Source organism: Anthonomus grandis, chromosome 11 (assembly GCF_022605725.1).
Source record: "Anthonomus grandis grandis chromosome 11, icAntGran1.3, whole genome shotgun sequence".
Classification (NCBI taxonomy): domain Eukaryota; kingdom Metazoa; phylum Arthropoda; class Insecta; order Coleoptera; family Curculionidae; genus Anthonomus; species Anthonomus grandis.
Window position 1 is genome coordinate 15,191,366 of NC_065556.1, and position 18,407 is coordinate 15,209,772.

The 18,407-nt window shown below is 33.5% G+C and overlaps 1 protein-coding gene across 4 annotated transcripts in view; it reads left to right on the forward strand.

The window, feature by feature from the left end:
- The window catches only part of LOC126742470 (MICAL-like protein 1), a 231,987-nt gene extending 216,002 nt beyond the window's left edge, over positions 1 to 15,985 (forward strand). For 3 of the 4 annotated variants that reach the window (XM_050449113.1, XM_050449115.1, XM_050449116.1), the window contains 5 exons: positions 6,440 to 6,635; positions 6,692 to 7,181; positions 12,487 to 12,589; positions 15,010 to 15,135; positions 15,196 to 15,985. In XM_050449113.1, coding sequence (XP_050305070.1) covers positions 6,440 to 6,635; positions 6,692 to 7,181; positions 12,487 to 12,589; positions 15,010 to 15,135; positions 15,196 to 15,508 — 1,228 coding nt within the window. In that variant the 3' untranslated portion in view covers positions 15,509 to 15,985. The remainder of the gene's footprint in view (positions 1 to 6,439; positions 6,636 to 6,691; positions 7,182 to 12,486; positions 12,590 to 15,009; positions 15,136 to 15,195) is intronic. The other variant, XM_050449114.1, reaches the window with a different exon arrangement.
- The last annotated feature ends 2,422 nt before the right edge of the window (positions 15,986 to 18,407 follow it).

An 18,407-nucleotide genomic window follows, 5' to 3' on the forward strand; every position in this document is an offset into this window, starting at 1 on the left:
TTACAATAATCGGCCAAACTCTTGATATTCGTAAAGGGGATGTTAGTTTTATTATTTACAATGGGAAGTATGTTTTTTTTAATTTTTGACTGACCATTAGTCGCTTCTGTTATTAATTTGTAAACTCTTTTAAGATTACTGCCAGCATTTTCAATTTCCGTTTTATAATATGTGTGTTTAGTTTTATTTATTAGTTTATTTAGGTTATTTCTATAATTTTTGTAAATCAGATTATCATTTTCATTAAAAGTTTGCAAAAGTAGTTTTTTCATTTTGTCTCTTTTCTTTATACTGGTTATTATACCATTGGTTATCCAAGGTTTACGTTTTTCATATTCTTTTATGTGAATCGTCTTTGTGTAACTGGCCTGGTCGCGATAGGTTACTAAAATTTTATAAAAACTATCTGTTGCTCTGGCTGAATCCGTTTCAGATAGGACAGTGTTCCAGCTTTCTTCTTGTAAAAGATTATAGAAAATTTGTTCATTTAGTCTATTTATTTTTTTAATTATATGTTTATTTTTATTGCAATTAAATTTTTTTTTAGATATGTTTAACATAACGGGATAGTGATCTGTCACATCAGCATGTAGTAAATATGAGTTGACCTGCATCGTATTATTATTTTTTTTGTTAAAGAAAATGTGATCAAGACATGTACTTGTTTCTGGGGTAATTCTTGTCGGAGAGTTTACACATGATAAAAAGCCGAAGTGATTTAAAAGGGAAAGATATGAGTTTACGCAGTCATCATCCTTGTTTAAAATATTTATGTTAATATCACCCAAAAAAATATTAAATTCACTTTTTTTACATTCTTGTAAATAAATTCCAAGGTCATTCAAAAAAAGGCGTTTATCTGTATTAGGGGTTCTGTAAGTGCAAATCACGCTGATAGTAGTGGCATCTTTTAAATATAGCAACATTCTTGTTTCGCATTTATTTTATCAGTTAAATATCGATTTACCTGCTGTTATTTTTGAATCTCAGAATTAACTTAAAATGGGTCGCTCAAAAACCGTCTCTGGTGATGTAAGAAAAATTATTGTGGAGCATTACGAAAATGGTGTTAGGCAGAGTGACATTGCAAGAAGCTTACGGCTTTACAGGTCAATCGTATCCAGAGTTTGCAAAAAATTTCGCCTTACTAGAACAGCTGCACCGGCGCCCATTCCTGGTAGACCCAGAAAAACAAATTTGAGGATGGATAGGCAGCTGCTACGAATTTCCAAAGAAATCCTTTTTTGTCTTCTTTCCAAATTTTGGCAAAATTAAAAGAGGGTGGAGGAGTAAACCTCAGTTCCAGTACCGTAAGGAGAAGATTACTTGATGCCAACTTACCTGCTCGTCGCCCCGCCAAAAAACCGTTACTCTCAAAGAAGAACGTCAAGGCTCGTTTTCACTTTGCCCAATCTCATGTCCACTGGTCTGTAGCTGATTGGAAAAAAGTCGTATGTAGTGATGAATCTAAATATAATTTATTCAGGACTGATGGAGTGATGTACGTCAGTCGCCCCAGAACTAAGATTAAACAAAAAGTACATTTGCCCCACAGTTAAACATGGAGGGGGAAATATTCTTGTATGGGGATGTTTCTCGGCTCATGGCATGGGAACCAAAGTAAGAATAGTGGGCAAAATGGATCGTTTCATGTACAAAGACATTCTGCAAACACATTTAGTGCCATATATGGATGAAGTCATGCCAGTAACAGCCATATTTCAGCATGACAACGATCCAAAACATGCTTCTCAATTTGTTAAGAGGTGGCTATCCAATGAAAAAATAAATGTAATGGTCTGGCCATCTCAATCGCCAGACCTAAACCCTATAGAGAATTTATGGCATTACATTGACACCAAAATTAGGCACCTAACATGCTCTAATACAAATATTCTCTTTGAAATAGTGGAAAAGGCTTGGAAAGAAGTGAACAATGACTATAATATGAAATTAATTGAGTCCATGCCAAGACGATGTGCAGATGTTATAAAGAAGAAGAGGTACTACACGAAATATTGAATTGATTTTAATTTAGTTGGGTTATATATTTTTTAAAATCAAAACTATTTTTGTTGCTATATTTTTGAATAATAAATTTGCATAAAACAATTTGGTGTTATTTATTATGATACAAAAAATATGATAATATGAAAATATAAACAGGCTCTAACTATTCTTGTAAATAATATATAAACCTTACTTATAAAATAGATACTAAAAGGTATATAACAGGAAAGTTCAATGTTGCTATCTTTTTGCACAATACTGTATATTATACCTGTTCATCGATTTACCGCATACCACATCCTTAGATTATGTGTGTTCTAATACTGAAAGTGTTCATTGTAAGGTAATAAGTGCATCAATTTCTGATAATGATAACCTCGTTTTCTCAACCATCTACCAGATATCGGTATCGATTCTTTTGCAAAAAAAAAACTTTATTAAATTTAAAAATCTGGGTAAGGAAGCTGCTTGGTTCGCTCCGGGTTGTGGGAATCTACTAGAATCCTTCTACTGTCTGTGAACTTTAATTTGGCTTTTCTGATTGTAAACATAAAGAAAAAACACGAAAAAGGCTGGTTGACAAGGAAGATAAGAACTTCTAGGAACTAGGAATATGCAATGTCTACATGATCTAAAAAAAAAGTATTTTGGTGGAAATCTTTTCTTTTTAGCACTATAGGATTTCGAAATATCTTTAAAAAAAGTCATTAAACACGCCAAGAAGATTTACTTTAATAACAAAGTTGCTAATTCTATTAATAGTTTTAATAGAATTAGCATCTCATCATGTTCCATTATCAATGTGATGAGAGGAAAAGACTTATTATCCGCAAGTTTCTTTAAGTTCTCTTCGAATAATTTAAGTGAGTTTTATTGCGGAACTGTTATCTTCTCAGCTCGATCATGGACCAAATCCCCTAGATTATCTGATAGGTAAGAAGGTCCCTAATTCATTCTTCTTGGAGCCAGCTATTCTTGAAATTAAAGAAACCTCTAAAATATCTCTTTATAAAGGGGGTGACTTCTTATACTCCAGCAAACTTTCGTTCAATTTCTCTTCTTCCTTCCGTAGCTAAACCAATATAGCAGCTTGCCAAGAAGAGAGTTCTTACATTCACCACTGGAACTGAAATCCTTTTGAGTTCTTAATTATATAATAATAATAATAATAATAATAATAGGCTTTCAAAGTGGAAAAAACCACATCTGATGCTATTTTCTCTCTTCTAGAAGATGTTTATTTAAGTGTAAATAAAAACCTCCTAAAGCAATAATTTTCTGTGACTTGTCGAAACCGTTTGACTAGGTGTCGAACATGATATGTTGCCTTAAAAGCACGAGGTTTATCTTAAATCCATAACACCTAGCTTTCAATTATTTTAAGTCTTAGTTATGTGATCTTAGGTAGTCAGTATCCTATGGAGAAAAATCTCAGTGTCATTGCAGAACAGTTGTGGAGTGCCTCAGGGCTTCAGCCTTGGCTTCCACCTGATTGTGATCTATATTAAAGATCTTGCCTCTATTCAGATCGATGTAGATATTAGGCTTTTTGCTGATGTTACTTCAACCGTTTGACGTGGAAGTAGTGTTGGGGTACTAGAACGAGTAATTTCTACTGACTTACTTATGACTTGATGTAATAGTAATAAACTGTTAAACTTCAAATGTTCTTTAGCTAACACCATTTTAAACTATAATCAAATATTTTCTGGTGTAATTACTACAGTTCTGGGTCTTACAATTCATATTAATTTTAAAGTTGAGGAACACATCAAGGTTATTTCAGTAAGGCTGTCTTCTAGTTATTATGCCTTGAAAGTGCTGTCTGATCACTTAGAACCCCTTGTACTTAGATCTGTATACTTCTCCGTAGTTGAGTCTCACATTGCTTATGGAATAGCATTTTGGGGTTGTTGTAGTACCACCAGTTTTTCTTCAATATTTATCTTACAGAAACGGGCTCTAAGGTTCATGTTTAAAATGGTTTTTAGCAGTGTTGTAAACCAATTTTTATCTCGTAAGTATTCCAAAGTTTCGTCTCACAAAGTATCTTAACTCTACCATGCTTGTATTGGCTTGAAAGTGTTTGACTAGTCTATAGGAATCATACCAATTCACTTGGCCATACTTGACCATATGCTAAAAGGCAAGTGAATAATATTTGATTAATAATTCCTAGGAGGACTTTGGTGAAAAAGTTTTTGGTTTACTTTGCTACGAAAGCCTTTAATCATCTTCTCGCATTAGGTCTTCGAATACGTGCAAAGGGTTAATATTTGGAGTAAAAGTTTTGCTTTTAAGGAAAGCTTATTATGGCATTGCTGAATTCTTTAATGCTGTGAGGCACACTATAGCATTCTAATGAATATTGTATATTTATTTTCTATTTCTCTTGATTTTGTGTGATTTACATTGTTTTATTACATTCATGTACATTTTGTTTTTTTGTAACTTTGTAAATGAGATTTTTTTGTATTTTTCTAATAAAGCATTTTTTAATTGATAACTTTGATTCACTACCTGAGGCCTCTGACTCTTTAAATGACGAGCTTAGTCTAAGTTAGTTATCTTATTAGTAATTATACTTTTGAATTAATAAAAGTTAAAAATAATTTTTAAAAAACTTGGTCAAAACTAAGCACTTGGAATAATCACTCCAAAACATCTTTTGACAGTCCATATAATCTAAAAAACGTAAATGAAACAACAGACTATTTTGCCAATAAGTCAGGGGGCCATTGCAGTAGATTGAGAGCTTATATAAGACTGGCATAGTAAAGCCACTTCTCAAAGCTCCTCAAATCACCTCATTGGATGACGAATATGCATTTGGGAAATTGCTTGAGCTACTGCTTTCTGATATGGCAAATGAGTTCATTGCTTCCAAGCAGATCCTACCAACCATTTAGTCAGGTTTCACTTCGTTGATTTTTCCACTGAAGCTTGTAACTGGTTTTCTTCATATCTAATTCTCAGGAGGCAAATGTGGAATTAGACGGAGATATTCCTCTTTCACTTCACTAGCTTTCCTCTAACATTTCAACAGGGAGTTTTCCAGGATTGCATACATCTGCTATATGTCTTCCATCCCAAATGCATGATTGCTCTGCATATCTATCATCTGCTAATAAAACTCAGCTTGTGTATTCTTTTAGTCCTAAGGAATCATCCAGGAATTGAACATTTTTCTTAATTGTGTGATTGGGTTGGCCGTAATAAAGCGTCGACCTAATAATTAGATAAGACTGTGTAAGGTCCAAATTTCACCTTTTTAATTTTACTTTCCTTCATATCTGTCTGTTGAACAGGCTCGGACACTTTTATTTGATATTTCTTTAAACTTTCAATCACATGTACCGAAAAAGCTTACTTCTGCTTACATAAAACTGAAATCTTTATATGGATTTAAACATATTCTCCCACAATATACAACGATGGTGCTAGTTAAATCACCTATTTATCCTCAATTAGCACAAAATATGTGCATGCATTGTATAAGTGGGCCAAACAAAAAAAAGCAAGTTTGTGCCATAAACCACTATCCGAAAATGCTTAGGTTTTCTATCTATATATATATTATATTATTCAAATATATATATATATATATATATATATATATATATATATTTAAATTCTTTCTTTACATACCAATAATTTAAGCCATATCAGTTCAACTTTTCATATTCCTGCACAGTCAAGTTTGAACAGTGCTTTGCATATAGAGGTATTAAAATTTTCAATGAATTTTACCAACTTATAGCTAATTCTAGTCAATACTCCTTTAAAACAAATTCACAATCCACAACAAGTTATTAAGCTAGCATTAGGTCAAATTTGTATAGATGTGTTTCGATGTAAAAGTTTTACTTAAATGTTATTATGTAAATTTTCACCTTTTGTAAATGATTCTATATATTTATATTTTTTAGATGTATTTTATTTGACCTGGTGTTATGGAAGGTCGCTACAGGCAAATAACACCCTTTGTATTTTGTATAATTAACTATGTTCTTTGCACCATAAATAATTCAATAACTATGATATAAGACAAGTCGCGCAGAATGCTTGTGCTAATTTGATTTTTGAATTTTAAAAAAATTATCATATCTCTCTATATTGAATGCGCTCCATAGCTTTGTATAAAAAGTACATGGAAATATTATTGAGACAATTCCACCTATAAATTTTTAGCTAATCCTGATCGTAACTTTAAGACCTTGTGCAATATCTTTAAAGCACACTATTCTATACACTCTGTGAACATAAGACCAAGATTTCCATGCCTCGTTTTTGGACAATTTATACTAGGTCCTTTGCCTTTAATGCAATAAGATTTTCCAACTTACTACTAATTTACTAAATTTATATTTATAAACTGTATTCATAACATTTCATAAACTGCTATTTTAACAAAATTCTTCTTTATCAGAGCTAATCGCCCAGAGCCAAAACCACGAGATACCCTTTCAGTTACAAGTAGGGGTAGTCATGGAGGTAGCAGCTCATCATTATCCAGCAACAGCGCCTTTGGTAGTGCTAGAAAGAAAAAACCAGCGCCTCGACCACCAGTGCCATTTATCTACGAGCCGCCTGGTAGCTCCATTGGCAGCGCCAGTTCTAGTGTGGTAAGATTGTGCTTCTTTTTAAAAATTATTTAAAATTAATGACACTTTTTACTCAGGCACACTCACCCAATTTATCCGGAACCATTCGCAGTCATCGTAAATCGAAACGGGCACCTCTTCCACCAAATATGACAGCCTTTTCCACGCCATCTCACCAAGTCATCACGGAACTAAAGGAACGACTTGATGTACTGCCGACACCTCTCGGGATTTCGCCTATCAATGCGGAAAGTACCGAAGAATCTCGTAAAGAGAAGAACGTGAAAGATGAGGAAAATAGAAACCGCCAAAGTCTCTTTGGTACAGACCAAGACTGTAAATTGAACGATAAAAGTACGATAGGAAGATGGAAGCGGCGAAAGGGACAAGCGCCGCCACGGCCAATTCCGGAGAGGAGAATCGTTAAGAGTCTTCCCGTGTCGGAAATCAAAAGGGAGCTGGATTTAATTGAAATTCAGCAGCAGGGATTGGAAAAACAGGGAGTGAGGTTGGAGGAGATTATTAGGGAGAAGTGCGAGGGAACGGATCGGGAAGGAGTAAAAAATGGTGAGTGAATAAGTGAAAAATATACTCATTCCTACTTTAATAAGTCATATTTATGCGCTGTAGTATTAAGCCTTTAAGTTAAGTTAAAATAATGATTATATAAAAAGTAACTTATCCTTGGATGTACAGGGTGGCTAGAATTCGATGCGCATCATTGGGTTTTCGGAAACCGTAAGAGATACAGGGTCGGTGTGGCTGTGATGAGTGAAATGGAGGCAAAGTTGCGCAATTTGATGCTCAATAAAATGACGTTTTGCGTTTTACAAAATTCAGAATACTTCCGAAAAAAACAGAATTTCCAATTTTAGTTTTTATGTTTTCCTGGCTTTATTTGTTAAGATAACTCAAAATGAAAAACACATTATCATAGCCACTTTTTCTTCTCTATAACTCAGTATGATTAAATATTGAATCTGACGTTTCGGCTGCTGGCGACCATCAACTTAATTTTTTTAAATACGTAACTGATTTTTCTTTCGATTTAATTAAATCCTTTCTTACTCACTTAATCACTCTTAAAACACTATATATATGGCCACTTTCATATTTGCTGAGGGTTCGTACAGAAAATTCCATCACCAGAATATTTCATATTTATTTAACCATAATACGGCCTTGAACTACATTTATAGGTGAGAGCATATTAAAAATAAACATAACTTAATCTTTATTTTAAGTGTTCAAAAAGATAACCTTTTGCCTCGTTGCATTTTCTTGCTTTGCTTTGTATTTTTAATACAGCTCGATGAATTGTTTCTCGCAGGAATAGCAGCGACTTCCATTATCAAATTTTGTCGTAATACTTGAAAGTCGAGCGGTGCATTTTTAAATAAATGGTTCTTAAGATATCTTGAAAGAAAATAATCTAGGGGACTAAGATCTGGACTCCTAGCGGGCCATCTCACAAAACCATATCCTAAAATATGGTTATGAAATTGAGTTACCTGTCTTCTACTGTGAGCAGGAGCTCCGTCTTGCTTCCACCATATTTCTTGCAATACTGCGAAGAGTTGATTGTCTAGAGCGTCTAAGACACCATTCCTAATCAAATTTAAATATCGTTTGGAACTTTAGGTCCCATCTTTCACCCAAATAAAAGGTCCAATAATTATATTCCTCCACATACCAACCCATACATTGAATGAAGTTTTCCCTTGAATTCGTACCTGCTGGTTTATTCTTGGATTATCAAAATACTAATAATGTTCATTGTTTCTCATCCGCTAGTTGAGAAGCTGCATTCGTCCGTCCATATTATATTATTAAGAAAATCTACATTTTCATCTATTTTTTCAACTAACCAGTTACAAAACTCCAGGCGCCTTTCATTATCTCCTGAGTGCTTGACTAACGTGTATTTTGAACGCTTTGTAGCCACGAGAATGTAAAGTATTTTGTATACGTTTTCTGGGTTTGTTGAGTTCATGAGCAAACTGTCTAGTTGATTTCCTGGGATTGTTCTCAACCTTAAATAGAAATATATTGTAGAAAAAGATAGAAAAATAAAAGATAAACTAACTTCATTAATGATCTGTTGCTCTTCGTCAGCAGTTATTCGGGATCTATTTCCTTCCTGCTTTATAGAAACTACCATATAGAGACAAATTATTGCCTAAAATAGCGAAACGGCTATAATGAGGCTGCGGTCTTTCCTGATAGAATTCATATACTGTTGAATTGCTATTCGAGAATTTCGATTGCAACTACAATAGATTTTTATCATATCGTGCATTTCGAAAGAAGAAAATACCAATTTGGTATTAAGAAGAGCCAAGAATATTATTGATCCTGTCAAAACTTTGGCAATAAAACCAATATGACGGCACGTTGTCACAGCCACCTTATAAAATACAAAGCAAAGCAGGAAAATAAATCAAAGCAGAAGGTTATCTTTTTGAACACTTATAATAAAGATTAAATTATGTTTTTTTTTTAATACGGGTATCAAAATAGTAGTATGAAAATTGTTTATGTAAGCTGATTTGTTGTCTACTTTTTTGTATCTTATGTCTAATATTCGTGAAAGTTTCTCGTATTACAATAATTTCCGCTGTTAGATATCTATGAGTTGCATCAAACATCACGAAAAAGCAATGAGTTTATTCTTTTTTTTTACCTTTTCACCTAAAAATATTGTTCAGAGCCGTATTATGGTTAAATAAATATGAAATGTTCTTTCTGGTGATGGAATTTTCTGTACGAAACCTCGGCAACTATTAAAGTGAGTATATATAGTGTTTTAAGAGTGATGAAAGGATTTAATTAAATTGAACAAAAAAATCGGGTCCGTATTAAAAAAAATTATGTTGATGAAGGTCGCCAGAAGCCGAAACGTCAGATTCAATATCTAATCACTCCCGAGTTTCACAGCGGAAAAAGCTGGCTATAAAAATGTGTTTTTCATTTTGAGTTATCTTGACAAACAAAGCCAGGAAAGAATAAAAACAAAAATTGAAAATGCCACTTTTTGTCGAATATCTGCGAATTCGCATTCAAGCCACCCTGTACAAGAAATAATTTCATAAAATGAGGTAAAGCGAAGCAAGGCAAAATCTTTACAAGGTTATTAGGTATTTATAAAAAAATTAATGATATATCATTGCCATATGTACAGTTACGATGCTCATTGACCCGTAAAAACAAACATATTCTCTCTCTTCTCTTCTCAGTCTTTTTACTCTCTGAAGGGTGCATACAATTTTAGGTATGTGTTTGGCTTTGTTATTTCCATACGTTTCTAACTTGTGCTAGATGTATTGCCTCATGCATTGAATGCCCCGTCATTTCTTTCAGTCTGTCGGTTAACCTCATTGGAGACCGTCTTCTAGGTCCTTCAACTATTCCCTCGACCACGGGTTTTTCTAGCTATATGATTTGATCTCTCCATATTCTTAAGAGCTTAATTGTTGCTGATCTGGCTATTGCCAGTTTTCTCTTTATTTCATCTGAATATCCTCTATCTTTAGTTATCAACGATCGGAGTTATACATACATACATAATACAAACTTGTCCAGCACATATCTCGCTGCGTTTTTTTTTAATATTGGATGTGTCATTGGCATGATCAATGATCATTACTTTATTTATTATAGTTCCCTTTTATAGTAACTTGTTTTTTGTCTGCTGCAATTATCAAGGTGTTAATTAAAAATAAATGGACATTTACTTCAATGCATTTTTGCGTCGGTAAATAACTTCCAATTTCACATTTTCAATCACTTGCGGATTGAGTAGTCTAATTTCTTATCGAATTCTTTGCTTTAAATCATCAACATTATTTGGTCTATTCACATAAGCTATGGACTTCAAATAGCCCCATAAGAGAAAATCTAATCCGGTGACCTTGATGGCCACTCTTCGTCCAATTCATCTGTTAGGAAAAGCTGCATGAAGAAATTGTCGAACGACGATGGCAAAGTGAGGAGCTGCCTCGTCTTGTTAAAACCATATCTCGTTACTAGGTATGTAAGCCTCTTGTGGATCAGGGAATAAAACAACTAAACCAGGGATAAGTTCAAACTGTACAAAGTTCCAGTAGCGCTCTCCGATAAATATTTCTTAAAATAAAAAAGGATTCAAGGATTCGATTTTTCACAATACCTGCCCACACATTAAGGCGCTATGTGTGGTATTCTTGGGTCCAATGTGGATGTTCAGTTCCCCACTATCTGCAATTTTGCTTATTAACATCTCCATTTAACAGAAAAAATAATATTTCGAATGAAATTTCCATTGTCATTGTCTCTTGTCTTATTGAGTCTCTTTGAGTCAACCCAACCCAACCCAACCCAACTCATTGAGTCTCTTCTCACAAAACTGCACCCGTCGGTCAAAATCGTTTTCCAACATTCATGTATCAGTTGTACTTTATTAACACAAAGTATTTTTACCACTGAGCCTAAATTGTACTAATTTTATGGGAAACATTCAGCGTAGCTTCTAATAGCAGATACTTTTGGAGATTTTTCTTTAACTAAATTTCTTACATGGCCGTGTTCCCTAAATTTTTATTCAATTTTGACAAAATGGACCCAGTAATTGCAGGACGATCAGCATGACTCGCCTTAAATAGATTACATGCTTCTGATTGTGCACGCCCCCGGTCTCCAAAACCAATCATCATGAGTATTTCAATTCGTTTTTTCTCAGATAAATGTGTTTTATTAAATGTTGATGCGTAAAATGACAACTAATATGACAATTATATTCACAAATGCATGACAAACTGTTATCAAGTAGGTTCCAACATTGGAAACTGAAAATAATAAGGACTATTTACTTTCTAAAAAATGACAAAAAATTAAAGTTGGCGTCGTAGTTTCTACTTGATCCGTAACCAAAATTTTAATTGCAAAGGACGCATTTAATCAAATGGACAACAAATTAAACATTAGTTGCATTAAATCTAAAATAATTTTTTATATTTTAATTTCATGTGTTTCGTTACTATGTTACGTCATATTTGGCAAACCATTGACTTATTTTGATAAACTTATTTTTTTATATTTATAAACTTATTTTACTATTATTTTGAAACCATAGACATATTTTGCTATACAAAAAGTATTCAGAATATATCATAGAATTATACAACGTCAATGGTATTAATTTGGCTTTTGAACCAATTATTATTTCGTTCCTACCTTTGTTTTTTGGAGCCATATTCAATCTATTTATCGACTACTGAATAAAATTAACGGTTTTTAAAATGAATAAATGATGTCGTTTTTCATATCAACGACTTGGTGTTTATGCAAATATATTTTTTTAAATTAGAATTGAATGGTTCAATTATCATATTTAACAACCCAACTTACCCAACAACCCAATCGAATAATTTTTTTTTTCTGTACGAATATAACATGCGCCCTTTAAACTAGCTAGAAATACCTTAATTCGATGATGATCTCTTGCAGCATAATAGCTGACTTATACAAATGCGGCCCAATTATTGTTAACCACCCATACTTATTTAGATAAATAATTATGATTACATTGTACCAGTTTAGTACACTGTATCTAAAATGCTATAATAACGATTACCATAACATTTGAACTTAAAATAATTGACGCGATACTCGGAAACAATGATACAGGATTGATTTATTGATATAAACGTATACTTCACCATGGGACTTGCCTTTCCTTGTTAATATGAATATCAAATATGAAGATTATTAATTATTAGGTAATTGATGGGTCGAATTAGTCATTAGATTGTTACTAATTTATGCGGCCTTAACCGCTAACTAATTTTCTTGGGATATGATTTAGAGTCGATTCTTAGTATATTTTTATTTTTAGAAGATGAAGTACCCATCGAAGTAGAGGACCTAATTTTACAACTTTTCGAATTAGTCAACGAAAAAAATGAGCTGTTTAGAAGACAGGCGGAACTCATGTATTTGTAAGTATGATTACTGTGTTTTTAAAATATTTATTTATATATATTCAATTAAGATAAAACCTAAATATCATTAAGTGAAATATTACATGACTGGATAACTTTAAAAAAATTAAGGCCAGGAAATTTCTATTAAGAATGTAAGAACCTAGAAATATAACATAAAAGTATAAAGCCTACAAAAGTTAAGAAGTTATACAAAAAACATAGTAATGCATAGTCCTAAACTATCTACAACAAAAGCCTTGCTCTCCTTCGCCGATAAATGTATAACCAACATATTGCCTTAAATTCAACATTCACTGTGACCTAAGTTAGGGTCACAATAATTTTAAAACTTTTTTAGATATGTCGTCTGCTACTGTATATCATCGCGCGCGCGCAACACTTTTCAAGTTTTTCAATTTAACTAAAATCGCTATAATTGTACCTATATGATGGTATTACTTATAATCATTCATATCATTCTATTAGTACCAGTTATAATTAACTAAAGAATTGGAAACAGCTCTGTATCAGCTTTATATGTATAGACTTCAGGATTTTTTGGAAAATCCATGGATGCTGGTGATCCATGTAGATGTTTGTTAAATAATTAATGCTCACCATTTCATTCGTTTGATCATACGTTACTACTATGACCATAAAAAGGACGTGTTGTTCTGCTAAATCTATTACGAGAAAGCATTCGATCCCTTGCAACACCATAAATTAATACAGCTCCTCAAGAAGCCTGATATAGATCAGAATGAAAGACATGTAATATATTGAAACTTAAAATTAGACAAGGTCAAACACCATACAAATTAAGAGAGGAGATCAGCAGGGGTGTCTACTATCTCCACCCTTATTTAATTTATATTCAGAAGCAATTTTTGCAGCCGTCAAGGGTCCTAACTCACAAAATGTGAAAGTCCTTAGATGCGGCAACAAGGAACGCGAAGTGTTTGAAATCATTAAGAAGAAGAAAATGGCACATCATGCCGAGTGAAAGATACCGATTCTTGTAGTTAATGATCGAGGGCATGATTGAGGGAAGAAGAGGAATCGGAGGAATGAAAATGTCAAAGCTGTGTAACAGCAGACTGGACAGGAATACATGAAATGCAGTGGCTGATATCCACCCCGAGGAACAGAGGTGCGATGAAAAATGTTATCGCAAACATCCATTAATGGAGAATTGGCATTGGAAGAATTGGATATTTTATTATTAAATAAGCTAGAATCTTATGGACTCAATATATTGAAGAGCATTTTAAGCAGGACAATTCCTGTAGGATAATCCAGTTCTACTTATGTCAATGATTTTCCTTAAATTTAACTGTAAGTGTTAAATTCTAAGACTCTAACTCTAAAACTCACACTGGACGAACTTTAAATCAGATTAAGGAGGAAGAGAAAGAGCTCTTAAATGATGTTTCCTGGATCGTTTTGAAAGAGGCCAATATTTAGTTTACAGCTAATTGGTCAGTTTTAAATTAGTTAAAATTTCAGCTATGAGAATTTAGGATGGCATCATTAAATAAATGTCGACAGCTGTCTTGATTCTTTAACCTTTTCCATTATTAAAAATTCATTTTATGATTTACTGGAGAACGACATAAGTCATAATTTGTATCGCTAAACTCTTCAAGCAATCATGTTGATGGTTAATAAATATATCTGGATCTTATTTTAATATAAATGTGTGGATTTTACGTTCATAATTTAGATCTTTTAAGGATAGTTTTTTTTGGATTATTTTAAGAACGCTCCGAAGAACCCCGCAAATTAGTTTTATAAATACGACGCCATACAGAATGGCTTCTTCATTAGTGTACATCTTTCTTTTCAAGATTTTCAGAAAATACTGGTATGTTAGAAATCTTGGGTCAGTGACTTGCATGTTCAATATTCAATCTACTACTTACCATTTGTTAATTGATTGACACAGTGTATTGCGCCAAAGTTTACAGAATATATTCTGTAAACTTTGAGTGCTCTTGCTTTTTGGTTTTTGACAGTACTTTCGTTTAATCTATTAATTGTCATTTTTTGCTTTTATCTCTGCGATGTAAGTTAATTCAATTATTTAATTTTGTAGTGTGTTCTTCATTTTACTTTTCAGACATTCCATAACCGTATTTCCACATATTCTTATTAACATTTTTACACCGATTTGAAATTCATTCAGAAAATTTTAGATAAGATTTAGTATTTTAGGCTTAAAAATAATACAGGGTATATTTCTCGTAGGATAATATGCGAGTCCTAAATGAATATCAAATAACTCCAATTTTTAACATCTTTTGAGCATTTAGCCAGTAAACAAATATTTACTTTCCTGTACAAAAAAAACTTGATAAATTTTATTATAAAATGACATAAGCCTAATTTTTTTAAAAAGCCGTTTTCATTTATTGTACGATTTAATTTATTTACAGACGTCGGCAACAAAGACTGGAAGAAGAATACGCTGACGTCGAATACCAAATCCGATGCCTTTTACTTCAACCAGAATCCAACAAAAGCGATTCCGATAAAGTTCGAGAAGAAATGCTTATTAACAGGTGCATTATTTAAACCTTATTGTATCCAATTTAAAATAATATACGATTTATTTTATATAGACTTGTGGATATCGTGGAACGTCGAAACGAAATAATCGAATGTCTAGAAATGGACAGGAAACGCGAAGCGGAAGAAGACAGCAGCATCAGCAGTCAATTGAACCTCTACTGCGCCAAGAGGGAGAGCGATAAAGACTCGCCAAAAGAAGAGAAAAAAGAGAAGAAAAAAAAGCACAAAAAGCTTAATAAAATCATCCACACATTAAAGCCGAAGAAGGAAAAGGACCATAAGGTTGATGTGGATAAGGACGTGGATGAAAGCGAAGTGCCTGTAGAGAAGGAGAAAAAGAAGAAGTTCCATTTGTTTAAATAGGCCTTGCTAAAATGCACAATAGCTAATGTTAATTAATTGCCTTACTAAGCTGTTCTTACCACATATCAATAAGCGACAATATTTTTAGTAGTTTTGTAAGAGGGCGTTCGTTAAAGGTTCTTTTTAAATTATTGTTTATGTTATGTTCACTTAACGTGTTCGTTGTTTTGTAACCATAAGTTAAATATTGCAAGCAAACAACGAATATAGATCATATCACTGTGCGCTAAACATTTGTTTTAACTTATTTACTAATCAAGACGATAATCCGATTCCACCAAGCAAATTTTAAAGTCTTTAAAAATTTGCCTGGTCGAGTCACTCATAAGAGATTTTTGCACATTCGTATTTAATTTGGGTTACTTTAACGATTTTGCAAATGTTCACAAAAGTGTTATTATTGCATATATTATATTTTTTTACTATTTAGTTATTTTGTGATTTAGTTCTGTTACTGATTAAAATCATTTTTATATACACATGCACTTTTAATTGGAGTTTTTAAATATTACCATGAAAAAATTTTGTTTTTCGAAAGCGCTCTAAAAAAGGTAATAAAAGTCTAATTTGCAATGCGTTTTTATGAATAAAAAGATTATTTAAACGAAGAAATATACTTAAATAGTTATTTATGTAATAAGCGTGTAAAATGATCGTTTTTTTTTATTAATGGGAAATTTGTCAATTCGACAATTGCTATTGAAGAAAACATCAAAAAAATCAAAAAATTTTTTGACAAATTTTAAATTAAATGCCAAATTACTTTCTACCCACTAGTGCGTAAAAAGCATTTTATGCAAGCAAAGTGCTGATGCATATGTGACTGAGTCGACATCTGAGGATGCTAGAGAGAGAGAGTGGAGTTTGATATGAACAAAGTTAGAGCTTGCTTCAGAACGTGGTGGAGGCCAGACCAGAGGATCAAATTAGTAAAGTTTTTCGTGTTGGGAAGATGGGTACAGGAGTGAGACCTACCAAGGCTGTTCTTGCTAATGAACAAGTGGCATTGAAGATTTTGAGGAACAAAGTGTATAGTGACACTGGTGTTAAATTAGATCCTGATCAGACTTTTCTCCAGAGAAAGCAGTTTAAGGAACTAAAGCTTACTCTTTCGAATCGCCTTAATAATGGAGAACATAATCTTGGAATCAACTACATCATCTTTTCCTAAATGGTTTAGTCCTTTACTTAAAGACTTAATTTGTAAAAAGAAGGCTGCACACAGGAAATATACGTCTACTCCCTCGCCTGACTCTTATGCTCGTTTTTTGACCCTTAGATCTCGATGTAAAGTAGAACACGATCGTTGCTTTAGTGAATATATTGGTAAAGTGGAGAAGTCAGTGGTGGATGATAGTCACTACTTTTGGAGGTTTGTCAATGACAAAAGAAAGAGCAATGCATTTCCAAATTCGATGTTTTTGGGCCAGGAAATGGCAGAGTCTAGGGAAGCAATTACTACTGATTTGTTTGCAAAGTTTTTTTGCTACAGTTTACAACTCTACTTATCCCATTCCTGATTCTCTTAAATTTGGTTCCCAGAATATTATTGTTGGACGCTTCACTCTTTCGGAAGTATTTTCTAAGATCCAGAAATTACCTAACAAGTTTATCTGTGGGCCAGGTAATATACCGAATGTCTTTTTAAAGAACTGTATTTATAAAATTAGTAGGCCTCTCCAGATGAACTTTAATATGCCTTTACAGGACTCTACCTTCCCAGAAGCTTGGAAGCACAGTTTCATCATGCCGATATTTAAGGCTGGCAATAGGAGGGATATTGCCAATTATCGTGGAGTATGTATTCAAAACTCATTGGCCAAATTGTTTGATAGTTTGGTATGCGGTCAGCTAACATGGCAATGCATAGGAATCATTAGTGAAAAACAGTCAGGATTCTCTTCTGGGAAATCCACAACCAGCAGTTTGGTTCAATACGAGTGTGATCTGTTGGGGGCTTTGGAGAGGGGGGTTCAGACTGATGCGGTCTATACCGACTTCTCCAAGGCCTTCGACAGGGTGAACTTTGGTCTCTTGCTGGCCAAGTTGGAAAGTGCTGGTTTTCATGACTCCCGCTTAAAATGGCTAAAGAGTTTTCTGATAGGAAGAACTCAGAGTGTGAAGGAGCATGGCTGTACTTCTGCACCTACTAATGTAGTCTCAGGGATCTCATTATGCCCCTCTGCTCTTCAATCTATTTGTGAATGATATTGTTAATGTGATCAATCATAGTTCTGTAAGTATGTTTGCTGATGACCTGAAGCTCTCATGCAGATTAAGCAGGTGAATGATATAGCCAAACTTCAGGAACACCTTGATGCTTTGTGTGAATGGTCAGTGATTAACGGATTGAGGCTCAATATTTCCAAGTGTGGCTACATATCATTTCATAGAGGTTCGAAGAGATTCAATTCTACATATAGTATCCTTGGTAAGTCCTTGCAGTATGTGAATATAGTCAAGGATTTGGGCGTGTGGTTCGATGTACATCTGAGATTTGTTCATCACATCTCTAAATTAACTTTAAAGGGACTAAGAGTGTTAGGTGCTGTAAACAGGTATAGTTCACATCTCTCTCTGCAAGCCTATAGACTCCTTTATGTCTCACTGGACTCCTAGACTCCTCTATGTAGTGTGGTCTCCTCTATATGAGAATTCAAAAGATATGATTGAGAGAGTGCATGATGGATTTTTACGGTGTGCTACATTTAGAATTGGCATTTGCTTTGACGAGTACCGTCGTGAGGACATGAGAGTAAGACTTAACCTGGATACATTGGCTAAAAGGCGTGTGAACGCTGATCTTTGTTTTGTCTTTAAGCTGGTTAATAGCATGATTAATGCTCCTGACCTTCTTTCTAAAGTGGGTCTTAATGTTCCAAATAGAACTCTACGCAAT